Genomic DNA, 23,763 nt, shown 5'->3' with positions numbered 1-23,763 from the left:
CATCCATATGGGTTAAATGACCCAGATTTACCATATGTAAAGCAGTTAAAACATTCTTTGTCTGGACATGCTATAAAATCTACAAAATATAAATTTTGTTGCAATAGTGTAAGGCTAGATGCTTTTAAAGTGCTCTGAAGCCTGCTGTTTTTCTACACAAACTGTAAAATTCACTTTCTTTTTACCTGTCATTGATGGAACACTACTGGAACGTATGCACATATATGCGCATAAAAGGTGCAAACATGGTCATTATAAGCAACGTTTGTTGGTGCATTTGCTTTGATAACTCGCATGTCTGCGACGGTGGAGTTAGCGTCTAATGATACTCGAACAGTTAGCTCCGCCTTTCCGCTCGTTTCCAAACATCAAAACACGCGCTACAATGTGTTGTTGATATGTGATATGTTAACTCTAACTAGCTCATGTTAGCCACATTTTAATGCATCATGGTGAAATGAGGGTTTGCTGTGGAAAGGTGGCAATGACACGTAGTCCACATCTTAGATTTTTTCTTCAACAGAGGATATTTTAGTGCTATTTATTGCCAGTGTTAAGCAGTGTTATTTATTTCAGATGAGAGTGTGAGCTGCTGGTACATGTTAGCTAACCGCCCGGACTAGCTAAGCTAACTGCCTCCTGCCTGGCACAGCGACTCGAAAAACAGGACCAGTTTAAAGTGTAGAGTTTTACAAATGTCTAATTCCACTAAAATGACCCCGCCACCTGAGTGGGATGACGACGAGCGGATGAATTTTCTTTTCTCGGACTTCAAGGAGAACCGAGATGTCAACACGACAGACTGGGACAGTAAGATGGACTTCTGGAGCGGTCTGTTCCTTCAGACCTGCAGGGACCGAGGCTCTGTGTGTGTCAACCTGCAGGACCTGAACAAAACCTTCAGGAGGAAGGAGAAGTCACCGCTGGGCTTGGGGACTGTCATCCAGTCCATGGCCAGGTAAGTGTCTGCTCTGTTTTCTCTGGCTGTGTTCGAGTCTGTGTTTGTGATTTAATGTCACTTGTACCAGATGTGGGAAGATCCAGAGGGAGTCAGAGTTTGCTGCTAATGTGGACTGTGGCTGGTTGTCCTGGGGTGTTGGCCTGCTGCTGGTAAAGCCACTAAAATGGACCTTCTCCACTCTTCTGGGTAGCAGCCGTGTGCCTTTGGGGGAGTCATTCGTTGTTATTGAACTGGTTAAGGTTTGTGAAACATTACCACCACTACCCTGTTTGTTTCTACGTTTTAGACATTTATAATATGATTCCTTCTAGTTTAAAGTATGTATTTTACTAGTAACATCCACAATAACACTTTTATGAGTATACATTGTGTTATACAATAGCTCTAACTTTATATCTTTTCCTTTCCATTCTTTCAGTTTCTTTTTTGATACAATAATGTACTCTGACCTCTATGGCTCTGCTATCAGTAACTCCCATTACATATACCTATGGTCAACATCTTTGTTACTAGTCATAATTTTAAGGTTAGATTATGTATCTTATGTATTCCTCAGCAGATATCCACTAAACCTTCATGGTATAGTGGATGTGTTATTGCATAAATCTAATTTTACATATCTGAAGTTGGATTTTATTAGTCACAATAGGTTTTAGATATTCCTTATTTCATTTTGGATATCTAGATATTAAAGGTATGAGTTTTATAAAATCATTCATGTAAAATTAATATTAAGGTATTCAGGTAAATAAAGATCAGCTGTGTGTATGTTTCTCCAGGAGAAGGCAGCACAGTTACTCGAGGCATATCGAAGCAGTGAATTTGCAAGCCGCTCCATCCTGTCATTTCAAGAACTCCGTGACCTCTCCTCAGGTGTGTGTGTTGATGAGAGCACCATGTGCATGGCACTGCTGCAGCTGCAGAGGGACAAACAAGTTATGGTTTCATTACACGAAGGCGAAAAGGTAAATCTACTTGAATAGTTTTCCGCAAGTTTCATTCAAGTCAGTCGAAGCTTTTTAGGCCAGTATTCAGGGGAAAACTTTGTCAGAGTTCTACATTTTCTGAATTGCCATGGTTAATCTATTTTTACCTGTCCTCTTCTCAGATTGTTAAATTTTGTCAGACGGGGCAGGATCGTGTGTCTCCAGTCAATGATGTGGACATTGGCATCTATCAGCTGCAGCGCAGTGAGAAGCTGCTTGGAGAGAGAGTGGAGAAACTGAGTCTTGAGGCCGACAAGTACATCAACTTGATTGTTTAGTTCATAATGAAAATGAGTTAAATTAACTTCATGTGGTAATGTTTGTTTTTCAGATTGCATTGTCCCTGTAATGAAATTTACAGAATGAAGTGTTCCATTCTACAATCTGTATTATTCAGACCATATTATTATTATTCAGGCATTGCACCCTAATGGCTTGAAGAGTTAGAGTTATATGTGATAAGTGCTTTGCTTTATCTCTGTGCAGATGCAAAGAGGAAGCAAGGGTTCTTCTTCGAGAAGGAAAGAAATCTCAGGTTACTGCTAAGTCTAAGTGTTGATTTTCATTTTATCACAGCACCTGCATATTCCACAGAAGTTTGATCATTCTCTTATATTCACTGTTTATTTCACAGGCATTGAGATGTTTGAGAGGCCGTAAGAGGGTTGAAAAGAGGGCAGACAACTTGTTTGCCAAACTGGAGTCAATCAGAGGAATCCTGGACCGAATAGCTCAGTCACAGACTGATAAGATGGTAAGAAAGCAAATAAGCTTCCACAGTGTGACATGATAATAAACTGTATATTTATATATTATAATGTTTTAGACTTTATTAAATGTTTTTTTTTTTAATAATCCCTGAAGATGGAACAACAGTGATCAGGATCTGTTTGTCATCACTCTGTTTCCAAACCATAACTGGAAAAAGATTTTAGATTTTTCCACCAAACCTGCAATTTACACTGAGCAAAAATATAAATGCACCCTGTCTCACTTTAAACTTTTATACCATTAGGTGTTGTACAATTTATTAAATCACACAGTTTATTTTGTTGATCAATGTGGTACAGATTACCATCTATTAGAACATGATAGGGATGTCTGGCATCCAGGGACATTCATGTGGACACGGTGGGGCTGGTTAAAAGAAATCACAACTCGATATCTTGTGTGTCCACCATTGGTATCCCTTAAGAGCGACACATCGTCTTCTCATTGAGTTGACAATGTTGTCAAATGTGGGCTGTGGAATGTATTTCCACTCCTCTTTAAGGGCTACATGGAGCTATGGGATGTTATCCGGAGCCGTTCCCGCATGATTTGCGACATCCGTGGCATGGTGACATATGAGGAAATGTGATATTTTGAGGTGTCCCTTTATTGTCCCCAGTATATGGAGTGTCTGAATGCTGTTAATGCTGTTTGAGCAGCATCTGGACATGCCACAGCTGTGTTGTGAGTGGAATCACTGGATCACTGAGCAGTGGTCACTCACAGAGATGGACACAAAGTTTGTTTACAAATCAAGAGAATGAACCATGTTTTACAATTAGACATCATGAGCTCATTTTGGGCCGCAGTTCTGGTGTTATACAATATTGTACATGGTGCATTTATGTTTTTGCTCAGTGTGTCAGTTACGCTTTGGAATGGTTCTTTTTTTAATTTAAAAACTTGTGAACCACATGGGGGCGCTAGAATAAACTCAATCCTTTTTATTCCAGAGTATAACTGGAAAACCATTCAGTACTTTTTTTCTAAACGTGTAATAATTTATTAGTTCTGTCTTGGTGTGGGTTTGTTTTCTCTTCTGTTTGTTGTCCATCCTTCCTGTGTATATAAATATGTATATCGTTGACTGATTCAATACCGTTGTTTGATACTAATTCAAAATGACCTCAGAAATTGCGTTTAGTTGTACTCAATTTGCACAAATCATGCCATATTGCAGTATGCATCATTATGTGGATGTGAAATTGTCTTCATTGCATGTAAGATTTTGTTCCTAACACATAGTCTGAGCTTCAGCTCTTCTGTCTGTAACCACGGTTGCTGTCAGTGGTCTGTGTATATGTAATGAATGTATTGTATCGTCTGCAGGTTATGCAAGCGTATCAGGCTGGTGTGGCTGCTCTGCGACTTTCTCTCAAGGACGTGACTGTGGAACGTGCTGAGAGCCTTGTGGATCAAATCCAGGAGGTAGATGGTTATTTAACAATACTCTGAGCATTCTGTTTGGCATAATTTAATGTGAATCATAGACTAAAAAATTTTTTCTCCATCATTTTCCAGTTGTGTGACACTCAAGATGAGGTGAACCAGACACTTTCCAGTGGTGTAACTAGTGCAGGTATGTCACTCTCTAGTGTTGTATCTTGAATATTTTGTTCTCTCGTGCATCATGAAGTTCTAAATTTATGTCACACTGGTGCAGATGAAGACATGGATGAGCTGGAGGAAGAGCTAAAGTCTTTGTTGGAGGAGACACAGACTGATATCAGCTCAGGTTTACCTGAAGTTCCATCAAAGCCACTTCGTCCCTCTGGAGAGTATAGCCTCATGGGTAATGACCTGCTCAGCTCTCTGCCCGCTGTGCCTCAACGCAACATGAACTTCGCCACTGAGCAGCTGGAGCAAGAGCTGAACCAGTTAACACTCACTGATTCAGGTTTGTTCACTGCTTCCTTGTTTGTTTTTGTGTACATGGATGTAATAGTAAGTAATAATTCATATATGGTCACTTCTGTTTCTAGGCTTTCAACATAAGAAAATAACTTCGCCAGCCAAAAGGTTAGAACCTGCACAATGATCGCCCAAACCAAACATGGTTCAAAGGTCTGCATCAGTATATCAGCACAAACTGTTGCTTACATTTCTGGAAGCCATTTTCAAGAAATAAAAAAGTATAAGTAAACAATGTAAACATTCATGAACAGCAGAGTTGAAACATACATAAAAACATACTAGAAGGTAGTAATTTAGAAATTACTCAACTGTTATTGGGGTGTTTGACTCGGTGTTAAGATAATACAAACAGGGCAATTTTCTTCAATAGATTAAATATGATTGTGCTTTTATTGTGGAGGCATGCCAAAAAGCATTTTGAATTTTTCATTCTTTCATCCTTTCCTTAAGCTTTGAGACGCACAGGTGAATAAATCAAAAGTGGGTATTTTAACTCTTTAAAATATGCTCCTTGGTATGCCATCACAAGGAATGCTTTTATTTCGTGGTAACTACGAGGAAAGACAGAACTGCTGTGTTTGTCTCTTATAGTCTGTTTGTTGACGTTTGTAATGTCATTTGTTGTGAGTCCAGTAAAGTGTAATAAGTGGCCTTCTGAACTGTAAATACAAAGCTAAAGGAAACAGAATATTATGCCAAATGATTTATTACAACCACTATATTAAGTCTCACTGAACCTTACCTGTGTGGATGGAGAAGTCTACCTTAAGTGAGTTTAACCAAATGTTTCTCAAAATAAAATTTATTTTAATCATTTGTATGTTGTGGTATTTTCTTGTGAGATGAATAAGTGTAGTGGGGATGGAGCTGAGGAGCAGCTGCTGTTGTTTTTTGTTTACTTGGAATATTTTTATATACAGGTAATAATTTATATCAATATATATGTATGTGTATGCTGTTAAATACAAAGTGAACTAAATACTTTTGTTTTGGAACATATTTGGTAGAGATTAACATTTTTCTCCAAAAAACTACCCCTGGAAACTTGAGCTTAACACAGTTAAACTAGCTCTAAACAGTTAAAATCTAGTATATTCCACCTTTACGTATTGGTTCAGGTGCAGTCTTTTTATGCTGAAGGAAAAAAATGGCTATAGAAATATATTTTACTATGTGGAAATCCAAATATGTAAAAAAACAAAAAAAAAACAAAACAAAACGCTGAGTTGTGAAACGGTTCATGTTCAACTTTGATAGGCTAATCTGGAAGACAAGAGTCAAAACAGCATTTGAAATATATTAGATGATCTGACCACTTATATCTTCACTGAACTTGTAGTTCTGATATTGAATCAAAGTAACCAGTAAAGTGAAGTTCGTCCAGATCTTGCTTTCCCCTTCTAACTTTACTTTTTCTACTGATATATCTTTTTGAGGTGCTCTCTCTGAGTGGTTTGATGGCATGCAGTCAGAGGGGGACACCTAGTGGCTCCTTGGTTAAACTACATATACAGGTTTATGATCTAATCATGTTTCCAAACCATGTTTTGGACAAACAATCCCTTATGTAGAACTTATTTACTACATGTTTTAAAAACTCCTAATTAGTTCATGAAGTGAAGCTGTTACACATGTTCATGGTCACTCAACACTGTTCACCCATTTGTTTCTGTAAGAACAAAGTCACCAAATCAAAAGGCATTGCTTTATTGTATTGATTTATATACTTGAAGGAACAGTGATGTTTCTGTGAAAAGCAGGTTATTTAGTGTATATGATTACCATGTCGGTGGGGTAATGTTTACTTTCAACATTTGAAGTGTTCTTCCATCTTCTATATTAAACAATAAATTAAAAAATCATTACAAATGTACAGGCTTTATAAAGTACAGTTAATAATATCACAAAGTCCTATTACAGTGTTTCAAAAATGCCCTGGTATCACAAATGCCTTCTGTCAATATTGTTTAAGCCAAATCTCAATTCTCTCAATGGTCATGACGTTCTGAAACACACACACTCTCTTACACACATGCACATTTACGTCCTCTTACCATCAGTTTCCTACTGCATTAAACAACCAAAAAATTCCAATTGCACATAAGGCGGCTCATGCCTTTAACATATTTATACTGATATCGCAAAAAAGAAAGTCATTTGGGGAATAATAGTTTAATCATTTCAATTCTATCCTAAGCAGCTGCAGACATCTTGATATATGGTTGGTTTATACGTAGATTGTTGAGATGCCCAGACTGAGAAGATGGAGCAGACAAAGATATGTAGAGTTAACTATTAGCCTTAACTATGCTACACAGTTTGAGCACGGTTGAGCCGACTGAGTAGGCACTGATGCAGATATTTGGCTGAGAATTTGTTTTATGCACCACATTGGACAGAATGAAGTGAAAGCCTAAGCAAAAAGTCAAGATGTGTATGATACAAGATCTCAGTGGGTGGTAAATTAGAAACATTTGGCATGCTTTTGAGTAGTCATTTTCTACCGTACATTAAGAAAAACAAAAGTCTTTGAAGTATACCATAAACAAAATGATATGGATTTTTTTTTTTTTATCATTGCAGTGTTGCGTAAAAAGCAGGCTACACAGTGGGTCAGGCTTCTTCCTGCTGTTGCAGTTAAATGTACGTGTTTAGGTATACAGTAGATGTGTGCATTTATGTGCATGTTAGCATTGCAGTTTTAAACTGTCCTGTCAACTCCTGAGCGCTTCCGCACAACCTTCTCCTCGTTGACCTGGTCCACTGCCAGCGTCTCCAATTCTGCTTGCGGTGGGGCGAGGGGAGGGGTACCGTGGGGGATGCGGTGTGCCACGCCCACATGAGCCCTGTGCTGACGGTCCCGGGCAGGGCTGTGTCGAGGGCTGGCTGTAGCACCGAGGGGAGAAACCGGGGGGCGCTCTGACACAATAGGAGGGATGACAGCAGGACGTTCACGCACTAACTGAGGTTCCGGAGACTCTTTCCCAGCCTGCAGGAAAGGGGTGGGGTCAGGCATGGCGTCCACTGTTTCCCGCAGAACCACCCGCCTGCCGTCTGGGCCCAGCCGGTACACCTCTGTCAACTCTGGGTGAAGAGGCTGGGAGAGGCTCTTCTTCATGCGGCGCCGTGGGGTTTCAGGCTGCCGGTCTTTGGGTGGCGGGGGCGTGGGCTTATATGAGGTGACTGGGCTGACGTTGGGGCTGGCCTCAGAGGAGCTGCCGGCCAGCAGCTTCTTCTTGGTTGCATGAAGTTGTGAGGTAAGGTATGCGATGGTACTTGCTCTCTGCTCCAGTTCGCCAGACAAAACAGCCAACTTATGGCTCTTCATCTTGAGCTCTTCCAGGTATTTCTTTTCCCGTTCTTTTATCGTGTTTTCCAGGACAGATATCATGGCGTTCTTTTGCTCCAGGTCCCTGAGCAGTTCTGTATTCTCCTCTTCCTTCTTCTTTAACTGGGCCTCCAACTCCTCACATCTCCTTTGCAGCTCTCTGCAACGGATCTCTCCACTGTCTGCAGACACATGATATATAGTGCATGCATATTGAAAAAACCATCAACCCTAAGATATGAATAATACATACAAATGTGCATTTTAAATATGGCCAGAGACACACACCCAGACCAGACCAATCATTAGTACATTATGCACAGGCACTGACTGGCCAGTCTGTCAGCTGAGAGACAGTCTGATCCTATAGAGACTCATCAGCAGTGGGCTCCTGTCTCATATTACAGTGATGGTAGACAGCAAGGGCACTGCTCTCCCATGACCTTCATCACTGTTAGCTTAATGCTACCCTGACCCCGCTTTAAACCACTCAGTAACTATCCATACAATTATCACAGAACATTTACAAAAAAAAGCTTTAAATCCAATGTTTGTGTATAAGATAATGTTAGCTGAATGGAAGTTCTCACTGATTTACTTTTACTTAACTGCCTGATAAAAATAATGATGATGATGACTCTTGCTTAAGTTTCTGGCATGTGGGAGGTGGGTGTTTTAGATTTTAACCCCAGTTAGAACAGCTGAGCCCTTCTGCACTAAGCAGGTTGTGCATTAGTGCTGTGACAGATAATCTCATTTCCTGCACTCCAATCTCTGAGATGTCCCACACTAACATGATAGTGTCTGTCAGTGGAGGCCCTAACAGTACTGCTCAGACCTCAAACAGACCACCGCATACTGTGAACTGATGCTTCCTGTTCTGTTACATACGTCTGTGCGGTCATTAAAACCCTGTAAATACATTAAAATAGAGTTGTGTGCATTCCTGACTGTACTGTTCTGTACGTTAAACCCTTATACACACACAATATACGGACAGTGGACAGGGGTCTGGTTCTATACAATGGTAACATGGGGGAGGGGAAGCTGGCAATGTGTGGTGGGAACGTAATGAACAGCAGGGAGTTCCACAATGCAATGTTTAATGGGTGGGACTTTGTTACCAGGAGACAGTCGGAGCCCTCTACTCTCATTCCTGTCCACTGGAAAAACCTGTATTTCTGCACACAACGTAGATTCATGGTCTCATCTTGCTGTGGTCTTTACCTGAATTAAACCACTACCTTAAAAGTAAAGTTATAAGTTGTTCTCATAATGAAATATTCACCTTTTTAGTGGGATTTTCATGATCATCATGATCTTAACAAATCACCACGGATCATTTCGAGTACTTTCATAGATACCATCTGGCTTTTTCTGAATGGATTTATTTAAAGAGCTATTAAGCAATAACAGTAATGCTCAACATTTAATTATATTAAATTAGATTTAATTAATAATCCAAATATTACTAAAATTGTGCTCACATACAAGAGAATGATTCTAAAATTACTGATTAATTGATTGTAAAAAATAAAACTGATACCAATGTTGTTGCTTTTATGCCAAAGAAAGAAATTACCAAGTAAATTAGTAAAATTAAGTTTTAAGTTTTTAAGGTCTTCAGCACAATATAGGACTTATAAACATCTGCCAGTGCCATGCAGGTAATGTTTATTTGTCCAGCATCAAGGTCACTACTGATATTCTGGGCTCCCTACTGACAATCATTCATGTTTAGTCCTGGAATGTTTTTGCAACAGCACTAGATCCATGATTCCATGGTAACTACAGAGATACTAACTGTGATGCAAGTCTTTTTAAGAACCAAGACTCAAACCAACATAAAATCTGGAGTTATGAAATTAATGGTATATCTAAGTTATTCTAATTAACACTTTTCACACTGTTACTTTTACTCTTCTACTTTACTACTTCTGTCATACGGTACAACATGAATTGCTTACAAAACCACAAATGGATGGCTCACTCCATGTCCGCCAGCTATCATATTTCCACTTGATGTCAATATTAAATCAAATAGTACCATCAATATCAGTGGTGAAGGGTGTGTTTGTGTGTGCACAGTGTGTGCTGAAGCCACATACAGTATGATGGGGGCTTACCTGAAGGGTCAGAGCTTCTAACAGTGAGCTCATAAGTCAGGTCTGCAAAAAGAATAGAAGGTTATTTATATATATCTGTGTCAAATGTGTTTGTGACTACCAGACAGCACAAGTAGACAGCCTAATTACCCCACAGTGATGTTTGTTTGTCATTTTTTTCCATATGGTCAACTATTGATTTAACAAGATTAGTGAGAGTGCAAAGACAGCTTTAGTGACAGGTTAGTCAAGGATACATTAAATCAGAGCTTAAGCAATGGCTATCCTGTTTTTCTTTGACCATCTTTATATGCCCCACATTATGGCAGAGTGTATCCATTACTGGTAGAAATGATCAATACACACTTTGCTGTGCTGCAGCATGGCTGTGCAGATTGTATTCACTTATGCCTGAGTGTATTTCCTATATGTTATCATATTATCTCTTAAGGTTTAATAGTGGCATCAGAGCATCTTGTCGACATTTGGTCCCAAAGCCCCTTTAGGTGGTTCATTTGTCCTTGTTAGGTCTATATTATATGTCCTGATTAATTATTTCTCTACACAACCATGAAAAAAGATAACCACTTGCCAATGGCGCTCACCTGTGCATTGCTGTTGTAATCTGCGGATCTCTGAATGTAGTCCCTTTAAAGTGTTTGCATGGTCTTGTTGGAGGAAGAGCAAGTTTTTCTGTGCGCTGTGCAGCTGATTCTCTAGTGTAACATTTGCTGATGCCATTGTTGATTATGTTCAGATAAACACCAACTTTGCAACTCTAAGAGACAGATGACAGAAGAAGAGGATGGACATATATATGAAGAAGGAGACGATAACAAAAACAAGTTTAACATCTGCTGACAAGCCATTACTTATCAGTCTTTTTCACATAACTATCTTTGTTTTGGGATTCACTTCAACTTCATTCTGTTCACACACTGGCCAAGACAATCTGTTTTATACAATAGATCAAACCAATCACGACTGAGCAAAATGAAGTTCCTCCACCATGAAGGCCATTTGGCACTTGACTAAAAAAATCAAGTTTATACCTTCTAACCCTGTTTTTCTATAAAAAGAAGTGACAGTTGTCAAGAAAAAGTCAAGGCATCTTTTATTGACTTAGATCTGGAAACTACTGTCTGCACCTGAGAGAATACATCTGATCTAAGAGGCAACACTGATCTGATTTGCACATATTGAATTTTTAAGCCGGCCAGTGGAACTACTCCTAAACTGACATAAAAGTGAACGTCACAAAGATGATATGTAAGAGATCAGGTACGCTACAGCTGAATGCACAGCTCGTCATCTCTGCTCCTGTGGGTATCTCAGTCAAAGCAATACGACATAGGCCTAGTTGGTGAAACTGTGAAATAACATCATGGGAGTTATTTTACTGGCAATAATTTCCACCATTTGTGTTTACTTTGTACTCACACTACATTTAGTTATGTATATTAATTAGGGCTGTCAAAATTATTGCGTTAACATGGATTAATCCATTATCATGATTAATGTAATTAAAAATTTTAACGCAATTAACCGATCTGCAGTACAGAATGACTCTGAACATCTCTGGTAACACATTTCGGGCAGTTTGTCCAAGTAGAGCTACCATCACACATGAACAAATGGGCAGTTAATCCGACAGTAGATCCAGAACCAACCCATAAAGATGGAAGACATTAAACAGCACATTGACCCTCTGGATGGAAATATGAAGACAAAAAAAACCCCAAGACGTAACAATTGTTTTAAGTTGTTTTGTTGAAACTGTTGAAGGTGTTTAATAAACACATCAAGCACCTATATATTCCATTCTTTCTTGAGTCTGCTTATGCAAAATGAAACGTGATTAATATAGATTAAAAATTAATGATCTTTAAACATGATTAATCAAAATTAATCCACAGCAACCCTGTGATTAATCTGATTAAAAATTTTAAGCGTTTGACAGCACTAATATCAATGTTATGTTAAAAATTTATTATTGACATAAGTGACATGTCATGCTGCTGATAGGCAACCAAAATAAATGAGTTGAATTTAATTAAATACAATTATGACTTCTGAAATTTGACACTATGATATGAATCACCAATACATCTAATATGATGTATGGACACAACTCAACAAAATATCTAACACAGGCTTAGTTATTTGCAGATATTTTAACAGGAAAATGTTATATATTACAGCTTTAATTAAGAAAAGGGTGGTAAAGACATTTTTCTGGCAAAAAAAATGACCAATTATTTGTCATTTGATTGAGTTACACACCTTGAAAGGAAAACCAATCTCAGTGGTAAAACATTTAAGTGGTTATGGGTGTGGCATGAAGACAGCCAGTCTTGAGCAGCCTTCTTCTTCACTTGCATCACCCCACCCTCCCACCTCCTTCCTCACCCCCTTAACCGGAGGTTTTTGTCTCTAGAGCCGAGCTAAAGGGGGAAACAATCACTCAGCCCCAACATCTCCACCATCTGACAGGCAACAGGGGATGGGACTTGAGAGTACATTGATCCCTGCAACACATCCTGAGTGCTGGGGAAGCTTTCCCCTGCATATGTAACTGTGCTTCAATAAAACATCAGAGAGCTTCTCACTCTTACATCATCAGCTCACTAACATGAATAATACATCCCATGACACCTTAGTGGACACACTTTCCAGTTTGGCAGTTGTCTGTGTTTTTTGCTATGAAAAGAGGAGGAGAAAAGCATACAATAAGCAAAACATAAGGTGGTAATCACAAATACAAGCTGTGGTGTGTCATAAAGGCTGAAGAGATAATCTATTATTGATGAGTAATGTGGAGTCCTTCCGGTAAACCCTGTGCTGCAAGCATAGCTCTCATCCCAGCCCTTTCCTAGAATAGCTAAGATGGTTTTCCATTTGCAAAGATGTGACCTCAGCCAGCTTCACTATCAACAAGACTCATGCTGTAATACGGAGGTGACACTGGTACCAAAGAGAGACAATTAAGTTTCAGAGAAAAGTGTGCTAGGCAAATATAAAAACCTATTCTCTTAAAATACATAAAATCAAACTCACCCATGCTACTCTAGTTTCTAAGACACGCGCCAGCATTTCTCCATAAAGAGAGCATAAATAATCAATGAACTGCAGCAGGAAACATTAGCCAGTAACTATTACCCTCAACCACAACAAGAACTTATTAGTAGTAGTTCCCTCTTTCATCTTAACACTCTAATTTTCTAGTTCTTCAGTTCCAGATATAAACCTGTCCGTGCAACAATCAACATTAAAATCTGAAGCCCTTCAAAGTGAAGTAAACAAACACCTAAGATTAAATTGGCTGGTAAGTATTGGCTACGGTTATAATAGGACTGGAAGACACGTATTTGCGGGGATGCTCGATAGTTTCCACGGCACTTTAAGTTTCAGCACCTGCATTGCGGACAGCACCCGAAACCCACATGAACCCGTCAGCCATCCCAGCTGCTGGAGCCTCAGGACTACACACAGGCGTTATTGTAAAGTTATAGGTACAAAGACCACTCAGGATGTGACCTTGTTTCTCATTATGAAGCCGTTAACAGAGAGGTGGTCGGCTTTGTTTTGTTTAGCCTAGCTCAGAGGATTAAACGGATTCAACGGGGATCACTTTCCATGATGTTTTCTCAGTTGATATACCGTAGGATTCCCTCATTTTGTGTGTGTGTGTGTGTGTGTGTGTGTGTGTGTGTGTGTGTGTGTGTGTTTGGTGCGGTCATCAGCTGTCCTTGCAGTTAATGTTATGTATGCACTGCTGCTGTCAAGGGAGGAGCTGTCCAGTTCCAACACCGCAAACAAGCTAGCTCTGATACCCCCCTATTATCTGTTGTAAGGGAGAAACGCCACTCAGACCCCCATGTATAATCTCACTTATCATTGAAAACTGGCTGAAAACAACAGAAAATATGCTACTTGTATTATAAGACGCAGATTTTGTTTTAATTTTTTATGTGTGTGAAAATATTCTGGTAAATTCGGCAAACGTTCAATCCACATAACATTATGTGTTGCCATTAAAACACATGAAGAAATGACAATAAACAGTACGCCTCCACCCTGTTAATGAGTATGATTTTGACAAAGAAACAATGACCGTCAAAGCCTTAGTAGTTTCATAGCACTATATATCAAATTTAATTGAGGCTACAATACTAAAAAAAAAAAATTGAATATTTTAACTTATACATGTGTATGGTCGTATTATAAGGATAATGTGGAAATGTCTTTCAGTGAAATAATTTCCCTGTTCAGAGGAAGTACGTATGAGGCTTTAGTAATGCTAGCTTACAGTTAGCTAGCAGCTAACGAGGCTCCTACAGTTCATTAACGCCACCTTGAAGAGTGCTTACCTTCAGGCTAAAAATAGATACCGTCAAATGTCTTATAAGCGGCTATGAAATTGTCTTGGGCGAAGAAGCCACGCCGGCTAAATGCGGTCCGCCTTGTCTGGCATGTCTGGCGGGGATGCTGTTAAGGGTTCGCCTCGGTAGGGCGAGAGGAGCGGAGGGCGGCTGTGTCAATTTCCGATCATCTCCCTGAGCTACTAGACAAAATAAAGCGATGCATTGTGGGTAACCGTGAGAAGCGGCTCAATCACGATACATTGAAAATTAACCTTATCCATTTTTACACTTAAGGAACTCATTATGGATTCAAAGTGGCACAGTGACAGTGTTATTATATTTAGTCTTACCTTTTATAAAATATGTATTGTTAAGCTTTGCTGCCAGTTGTCAGGAAGCTACAGTTTTCAGTCACCAGCGTCATCACCATAGCAACAGAGTATGTCACCTGTTCAGCAGTGATGCTCTCCCGCCATCTAGTGTCAACACCAGGGTTAAGCTCTACAGTAAATCAGAAATCTTGTAAATTCTTGCCGCTTAGCCCACTGCACAGGAGTAAATTTATTGCTCTATTTAATGTAAATAATGATTAAAACGGCCAAGATGATTGATGAAATTGTTGTCATGTGTTGATCTGCAGATGGACAGCAGAGGGGAGTGTTGCACTTCAGTGGTAAAGCACCAGTAACACAACTGTATACTGCAACACCTTTTGCAGAGCATTATTGCATTAATTTTATACATAAAGTCATCATTAAGAATTTAGTCTTGTCGTTTTTATTGTTTCTATGTTCTATATGAACAAAACACCTTTATTCTAATACATATAAATATTGTCATTTTACATTTTTCTATTGTCGATGTAGTATTTGGTCTTCACACTATTTGTACTGTTTTATGGTTAAAAAAAAAAAAAAAAAAAAAAAAAAAAGCCCCCCGTCCTTTTTTTTTTTTTTTTTTCCTATACACTTTTAACTTTTACTTTCATACATATAGTTATTCAATAACACACAAAAGCTATGGGTAAACCACAGTCAAAGTCCTTGTTTGTGTACTTGGCCAATAAAGTTGATTCTGTTTCTTCTAAAGTCTAAAAAAAAAAAAAAAAAAAAAAATACAATAAAAGCACAAGAAGTAGTTAGGTTGTAAGATTTTATTGAAAGTGGATTTAATGAGGTTGTTTGACAGTAAGCAGTAATAACCTCTTTCAATTTGATTTGTAGGGACATTTTGTATATTTACACCTTTTATGTTCATGTTTATACTTTCAGTTGGTTATCTGCTTTTCTGCATTAGCTTTTGACTACATTTGCTTTATTTGACAAACCACCTGGTAAACAGTCTTGCTAGTGCTGTAAAAGTTATTATTATTATTATTATTATTATTATTATTATTATTATTATTATTATTATTATTATTATTATTATTATTATTATTTTAATCATTAACATCAAAATTTGGAACACATCTACTCAAAAAGATTTAAAGTAAATAAGTAAATGGGGGGAATGTAGAAAAAAAGGTCTTTACTAGTATTTGAAAAGGTATGCAGAAATCATAGACTATAGTAAAACATGATATAAATCAGCTTTTGTAGCAGTTTTAAGCTTGGTAATCTTTAGTGATATCAGCACTACATCAGATTCTGAATTCCATCGTCTGAGGTATGAAAACGTTGAAAACAGTAGCCTTTTCACTCTGACCCACAGTATCACCTTAAATTATTTCTGGCAAGAGAAATTCCTTGGTGACAGAGCTACTGCGTAAAATGATACAAACCAAAAACAAAAGCATCAATTTTCATTACCAACCTAAGAAAGAAGCTCATATGTACAAAGAAAATATCCCACGAATAAATGGAATGATTGTCCACCTCCAGAAATGTTATTCTTTGGAAGCAGCCTTTAATCTCTTCCTGGCTCTGGCATGTTTGCGATAGGGATTAAATTCTTCTCATTTCTTTATTTTTAGTGTTTCTGGCACACTTCCCGTCTGCCTGCGGAAAGCACCCAAGCAACCAGTCAAGGAGAAGGTAAGTTATGTTTGCCCCAGTATTAGTGAGGTGAAAAATAATTCCCCAACAGAGACCCCTACATGCCTGGTGATTTGTTTTACTTACACACAGCTAGAGATCCACATATATCATGCATATTGTATAGTACTATAGTTGTCCAATGAAAAAAATCAACCAAATAAAACAAGTGGGATTGACTCTGGACTCCTACTGTGACTATATCTAGCTCAGCCGTTGTTTTTTTGGCCTGTGGGTGATCTGGCACTGGGTAGAATCCAGCTTAGAGATGTCCTTCCCATGAGCTGACTGCAGCTTTTCACCCACCCGGGGTATCCACAGTGGGGTCCCTTTAAACTGGAGCACCTCATAAATATGCCTCTGATTTACTGCTGAGTGTAGTGAGAGCCTGATATCCTACCTGTATGAATACATTGTTTTAAAGAACACAGAAATGTTACAAGTGATGTTGTACATTGAGGATGGAGTTGACATGAGCCCATACATCATACTTGATGAAATGAATTTTTCTCTATATTTAACCTTTCTTAAGTGATTTATCACCATTTATTGTAATATTATTCTCTTTAGTTTGAGTTTTTTTTCAGTGTGAATCATGTATTTTCCTATATTTAATTTACTGATCATGTAGATGTTCATTGAAGCTCAGAGTAAATTCAAAGGTTATTTGATCAAGAACAGACAAAACTGAATAATAAGTGACTTTTTCCAGTAAATTCTATCATTAACTGAACATAAACCCAGTGTCTCTATCCACTGTCATTGATCTAACTCCATGGGTTTTACTGGTGAATCAATGTTGTAGAAGATGATGGTGTTTCCACATTCACTACAAAGCCTCTGAACGTCCAAATGGGTCATATCTGATGACCATGAAAAGATGACAAACTGTATTTTACACCAATCATTTAGTTGTATTGATAGAATTAGTGGATCAACGGGTTTTAAACAGTTTAGATCAGTAGTTGGTTTTGGTGGCGAGTGGCTGTTTGGGTCTGTATGGGTTAATACTGATGGAAAAGTAATAACAGACCACTATTATGTTTTTGTTATAGATTGGCAACAGTTACTCACAAATGAAAGAACACACACATACCATTATTTCATATTTTCTATTGTGGTGTTTGCATGTTTGCTGGATAGATAGCACAGGTTCTTGTCAAATTCATGAAATTACTAATGAAATCTAAGCACATAGCAGCCTCATTCTCAGATGGCAGTATTTTACTGCCCCTGCTCTGACAGCCTGCCAATACCAACACTTCTCAGGTTGTAATAGTTTTACAGTTATTATATTGAGGTTGGCAAAGAAAAATGCCTCTAAAACTTTGAAAACCTAATTTAATTTTCCAGCATCTTTTTTTCATATATTTGTCTGTCCAAAGAAAGTTATAATCACTGGACTGTTGAACTGAATGTGTCGTTTATGTGAAAGCTTCAAAGTAAGTTTCTAACAGTGTGAAGGCAACACTAATTCATCTTTATAACGTACAGTGTCAGGCAGCATTTTGGCTTCTGTTTGTCTTTAATTTGTCATTTTGCGACCTGATGATCACAAGCACACACATGCATATACACACACACGGGTACAGCTCTTCTGCAGAGGAGAATAATCATGTTTTAGCCAGATGTTAAGTCTGTAACAGACATTTGAATTTTCTCTCTGTCAAACTGTAAATGGACCCAGAGACTTTAGTATTTTGATTTGCTCAGTGCCTGTGTGGTATGGAAAGTATTTGTCTCTTCAAGTCCTTACACAAAATCTACAGTATAAATGCTGGTAGCATCTGGACTTTATATGAGACTGTTAAGGAGGTTGGAATACGTGAAAGAGCACTTAAAGTAAAGGTTATTTCAACAGCAATCAGCTTCTACGGCATGGTTTTCTACCTTTCCGATTAATTTATGAGAAATTTACTAGCTGACAAAACATAGGTGAATGCTGAGAGGAAATTATAGCCAACATGTTACATAGAGCCCACATGGAAAGCAGTGCTATGGAATCATTGTATGACCAGTGCCAAACGTCTCTGGCTTTATTCTGGTAATGAGGGTGGACTGCAAGAAACCGTGCTTTCTGGGCATTTTTTTTCTTGTGCAGTTTTTACAGTCCGGGCAGAGCACTGCACTCTGTCCCATATGAAGTGACATTTTAATTACTAGTGGTTAATGGACCACTGACACCACACTTTGAAGTGGCTGTACCCACACAGCAAGTCTCAGCAGGAAAATTATGTGTCAAGGTATAATCCTTCCTCTGATACTTCTATTGGACACTGTGTGATAAGACTCATTTGTAATTGACTAATAAATAGAAAACATAAGGACATATGAGCTTTGATTACTCTCTTGGAATAGAATAAAATAGCTGTAGAAGCTGTAGAAACTGCAAGCACAATGTAAACTTGAATCATTTTCCAGAAAAATACTCCTTTAATAAGCAGGTTCTCTTTTAAAGACGTTAACACATTCTTTAAAGTCACTCTCCAATCTTGCAAAATGAAAGTGAATGAAAAAAATATGTTAACTGCATGACAGGTCTGTACAAACTCATGCTTGAAGTTAACTTGTGTGGTTGAGTTATGAGCAAACCCTTTGTTTGTGGTGGACACACTCCTGTTGGATTATCACAGTGTGGTTGCCAACCAGCAGAGAAGAAGAAGAAGCAGACATGCCTTCCCTGGATTCATAGCAGTCATAAAATCCTCCAGGCTCCTATTTCGACCACCTCAGCCATCCACACTGCACCACCATAATCACTGCTACAAGACAGAGATACAAAATTTCTGTTTTTCCAAGGAAATGAGAGACTGCTCAAAGGTTTTCTCTGTTTTCCATAGAAATATTTTTTCTTTTTATGTCTAGTCACAATAAGGATAAGGATTCTGCAACCATCTTCATTTCATGTTCCCATGTTTATCCGTTCCCAAACCACTGCTGGAAAGAAAGGGGTCACTAAGTGGATGCTGAAAAGCAGCGACGATAGGTCCAAATGAAGATTGTTTACCAGCTACCTGTGCAGTGTATAAACTACCTGTGCAATCCTTAAATATATAATTATAAAACACTTATTCCAGCTGTTAAACCTCATTTAGGTTATTTATTTGTATGTCCTTACAGTGAAGAATCCGTACATTGTGTTATTTTGCATCTGTTTTGGTGGAGGCTCCAAGATTCTAGTCTTGAGAGTGATAGAAACCTGAAGGACATACTTTAACACTTCTCATTTTGTATTTCTCTAGTTCATCAGAATGAGCCTCTGTGTATGTCTGTTGCTGCCATATCAGAGTCTGCAGAATCCTAGAACATGAAACGTATAAAATAAATAAAGATTAGTTATTCTTTGTGTGCCGTCATGAATTGACATCGCTCTGATTCTTGTGAAACTTCTTGTACCTCTTGTTCTTCTCCAATCTACATATGTTACACTTCAGGGTTATCAAGCACAGTGTACACACCAAGGGTAAAATGTTGTAAATAAACAATGGATGCCGTTTATACATCTCACATATGGATTTTAGTGCCTGTGTGATCTCCAAAGGCCTTGGGTGTGCTCCAGTCAAGCCGGGCTACTCATCCTTTCGCTCAAGATTCCAAATAAAACAGATCTGCGTAGCCAAGTAAAACCCACTACAGAGCTATTTTCCATCATCTGTGTGGCCAGACAAAATACAAGGAAACCATTTCAACCCCGAGCCCTTCTCACACTGAGAAACAGTAGATCAGTCAGATTGACGAAAAGGCCCAATCAACACACTGTCAAGGCCCTTCCTAAAGTTGTCCACTTCCTCTGTGGGGTTAAGAGTAAAGCTTCACCTAACCTCACTGCTGGAGAGCGGCTTCATCCCACCCTGTTCCTGAACTGAAAACATTTACTTTTTACGCGTCTTTTATTCCTTCCCACCATCTGAGTCAGAAACATTTCACACATATTGACAACATCCTGAGCGACCACACTGATTCAGGACTGCCATGACTTCCACATTCTCCTCTTAGAACTTACGCTGTGCTCCTCTTAACACAGGTGTTATGTTCACCTGTTGGTCTGAGTCCTCCAGCTGCTCTCTGCAAGACTGTTGTCTGTTTGCCCTGTCTGCAACGGGGACGCCTCTCCTCTGTGTGGCTACAGTGGCAGGGTCCTCAGGGCCTCATGGAGGGACTCAACTTGACTATCCTCTTTCAAAGAGGACTGAAGAAGACCACAAAACACCCTAACCCAGCTGCTTGGATGGAAACCCAACACCAGTTAGGCTCTGTGAGACCAGTCAGCACAGGAAAGCCATGGATTATGGCCTCTGCCACACCGTCTTCAGTAACACCACTGTCGTCCTTGGCTGCCAGTCCACTCTACTACTGCAGAAAGGCTCCTACGCAACAAAAGGGGCCTACACAAGTCAAAACATTTCAACAATGCAGATGGAAAGAATAGAATAATTGCAAAGAGGAAAAAGTTTAACCAGTATTCAGTTCTTTGTTGAATTATACTCTAGTTATTGTTCCATCCACATAACCCTCCTCTTCCTGAAGCTGCAGAATGTTTTTATTTTCTTCTCTACTTTTTCTTGTTAGGACACAATATAACTACTTTGACCAGCCATTCCAACTGAACCCAGTGCTGATGATTCCTCCAGTGCATTTCTACTGTTTAGTGGCAGATGAGATTGAGTTTCATTTCAGGAAATTCTTTCCATGCTGTATTTTCATTCAGGCAAGGGCACAGCTCTGCTTGAAACTATATGACAGGCCTACCCTAGTGCCCTAGAGTGTGCAAAGAAAAGAGCCTTTATCTACCACTCACTCAAACTCACTGCAATGAATGACACTTTGCCAAAAGCTCTTAGAGTTTATATTATTCAAAAAGACCCTCAACAATGAACAGCTTGAATGAAGGCTGGATCTACTGCTCAAGTGACCAAATATATGCCTTTCCTTTTTATAAAGCAAAAGCGTTCTAGTTCATATTTTATGCATGTTCAGTTCAATTAAACAGCTGTAATTTGAAGACTTCCATATGAAAGATTCATTGTTCCATGCAGGCTATAATTTTAAAATACCATTTTGTTTCCTGAAGCAATATCAGATATAAACACACCTTGACATAAATCACTCATGACTGTGTTGTTTTTCACTCCTGGTGGAATGGAGCTGTTAATGAATCAAGAGCTTGGCAGCCTCCTGAGCTTCCTGGATTTGATAGCAGTGCATCTGCAACATTAGATGACATGGTGTTCTGACATGCATCCCTAAATACCCTGCAGTAATGTAATGCAACACAGGCATTTACCTGACTTTGGCGCAAAATCATTCTGATATTCATGAGTTTAAAACGGTCATGCTGACAAACAGTGCAAGGACAGCAAAATATGCCATATGGTGTGATGCAACAGTGCAATGCAAACAATACGAATCAGTCCACAAAGGGATAAATCTGTGTTCTGTAGCACTCCACTGCCTCCCACTGAATGTGTGCTGGTGTGGGGTGTGTGATGAGGGAAATTCTATTGACAAGTGTGACATGCATGAAATAAATTACTCAAACTTGATGGAGGGAAAAATTGGAATTGGGGTTTGTGTAAACTAAGCTGCTGTCTGTACTGTCGACTCTGCCTCACTGCTGAGAGAGCAGCTGGTGAGCCGTCAGGGTGAAGTACACAGGGCAGGAGCAACAACAACCTGCCATCATGTTTCTGCTCCAGAAATGGTAATTACTTCCTAAAGGGAACAAAGGATGCAAGGTTAGACCCAAACCCTCCCAAAAAAGTCCCACATACAAAATAGTTCATCGGATGACCTTTAACTTTGATCACAGGACACATTCACTGAGTCACAATACATATCACAACATTCATTTCCATCCAGAGGTTTGATAGTGATGATGGGTGTTGGACCACTGGGGAAAGGCCTTCTCCCAAAAATTCTTAATGGGGTTCAGGTTTGGACTCTGTGGTGGCCAAGCCATGAGTGAAAATGATGTCTCACACCCCCTGAACCACTCTTTCACATGGCGATGGCATTGTCCAACCTCTATGATCACAGGTTATTAAATAGTTGTTTGAGAAATGAGAAGCTACTCACAATATCAGTTAGGGTTCAATAACTTGTTTGCAGCTGAAACATACAAATCAGTTTAGTAATAATCCAATGGAGGGCTCTTATTTGCTTTGTTAAATCCAGGTGAGCTTTATTAGTCAATATGTGTATTTACAAAATGTAATGTTTGCCAGTTTGTCTCCCTGTGCTTTTAAAATATAATGAAATGTTAAAGTGGAAACATTTGTTTCCAACATAGTACCTTTGTCATTTTTGTCATGTACAGGGACTGTAATGTTGAAAATTACCCATTTCACAAACACTGACATACAGTAATGCTGATTAAAGCACATTGTCCCTGATAAAACAAACAAATAAATTATTATTACCAAAAGTACTGCACCAATTCTCATGAAACCTGGTGGAAGGATTTAGCATGAGTCAGTATTGATCCATCAGAAAGTAGTCCAGGCAGGCAGTGTTCTTTACATTAATAACTGTAAACCAGTGACAAAAATTTACAGAAAGGTCAAAAATTATATTTAAGTAAAACTGTAGACTATGAAAGAAACAATGACATTCAGAGTCTTTCATTTACTTCTGGGGGAGCAACAATTCTTGGAAAATATTTTTAGACCTATAGGAAAAAATAGTACGATGTGAAGGGATCAAATATTGGCACAAATAGAGGCAATCAGCAGTTTTTAGAGAGAAACTATTTGCTTTAGCTTCCAAGCGTCTGTGAGTTGCAGGTGAGACACACAGTGAGAGCTCAGATGATACCCAGCTCCGAGGCCAACAGAGAAGCGGTGTGTTTGTGCACATTCCTGGAAGCCACAGCTCCTGTTGGCAGGTTGTTCTCCTGCTCCATGTGTTTATGTCTTGGGTTTCTCTCCTTCTCCCTCCCTCTCAAAATATTTTCTAATGCCACTGAAGAATGTTCTAATGTTGTTGAAGCAGTGGAACGGCCGTATCCAATGAGCAGGCTAGTTGTGTTTTTTCTTTCAACTAAAACTTTATGAAGAGGCTGTTCTGAGCCAAACCTCCTCCTTGTCTTCCTAATACTCTGCTTACAATGTCCAAATCTTCACAGGGGGATTCGCTGTATTTGCCTTAGCAACACCCTGTGTACAGGGTAATCTAAGATTATACAGTAGCGCAGTTGTAAATAAGTATGATTTATTTCTATAACATGCAAAGAAATATTTGCTTCTGCATAAACTTGAATGACTTCTTTGTCAAGATGAAGAATATTGATGAAAATCAGACCA

General features: G+C 38.8%; 2 protein-coding genes across 2 annotated transcripts; one reads left to right on the top strand and one right to left on the bottom strand.

The window, feature by feature from the left end:
- The first annotated feature begins 363 nt into the window (after positions 1-363).
- Positions 364-5,452, top strand: chmp7 (charged multivesicular body protein 7). Its single transcript, XM_030143215.1, has 10 exons — positions 364-958; positions 1,029-1,200; positions 1,741-1,926; positions 2,070-2,203; positions 2,434-2,482; positions 2,582-2,701; positions 4,048-4,146; positions 4,240-4,297; positions 4,382-4,615; positions 4,701-5,452. Exons 1-10 carry the CDS (start codon positions 696-698, stop codon positions 4,754-4,756), a joined length of 1,371 nt encoding a protein of 456 aa, XP_029999075.1. The 5' UTR covers positions 364-695; the 3' UTR covers positions 4,757-5,452.
- Positions 5,453-6,323: 871 nt separating this feature from the next.
- ccdc92 (coiled-coil domain containing 92) lies at positions 6,324-14,619 on the bottom strand. Its single transcript, XM_030143216.1, has 4 exons — positions 14,436-14,619; positions 10,671-10,843; positions 10,087-10,128; positions 6,324-8,142 (listed from the first exon to the last, which is right to left on the bottom strand). The coding sequence occupies exons 2-4, from the start codon at positions 10,804-10,806 to the stop codon at positions 7,334-7,336; spliced, it is 987 nt and encodes a 328-aa protein (XP_029999076.1). The 5' UTR covers positions 10,807-10,843; positions 14,436-14,619; the 3' UTR covers positions 6,324-7,333.
- Positions 14,620-23,763: the final 9,144 nt, after the last annotated feature.

Source organism: Sphaeramia orbicularis, chromosome 9 (assembly GCF_902148855.1).
Source record: "Sphaeramia orbicularis chromosome 9, fSphaOr1.1, whole genome shotgun sequence".
NCBI lineage: Eukaryota > Metazoa > Chordata > Actinopteri > Kurtiformes > Apogonidae > Sphaeramia > Sphaeramia orbicularis.
The sequence above is the reverse complement of the archived record's forward strand: the minus strand, read 5'-3'. Positions and strand labels throughout refer to the sequence as shown.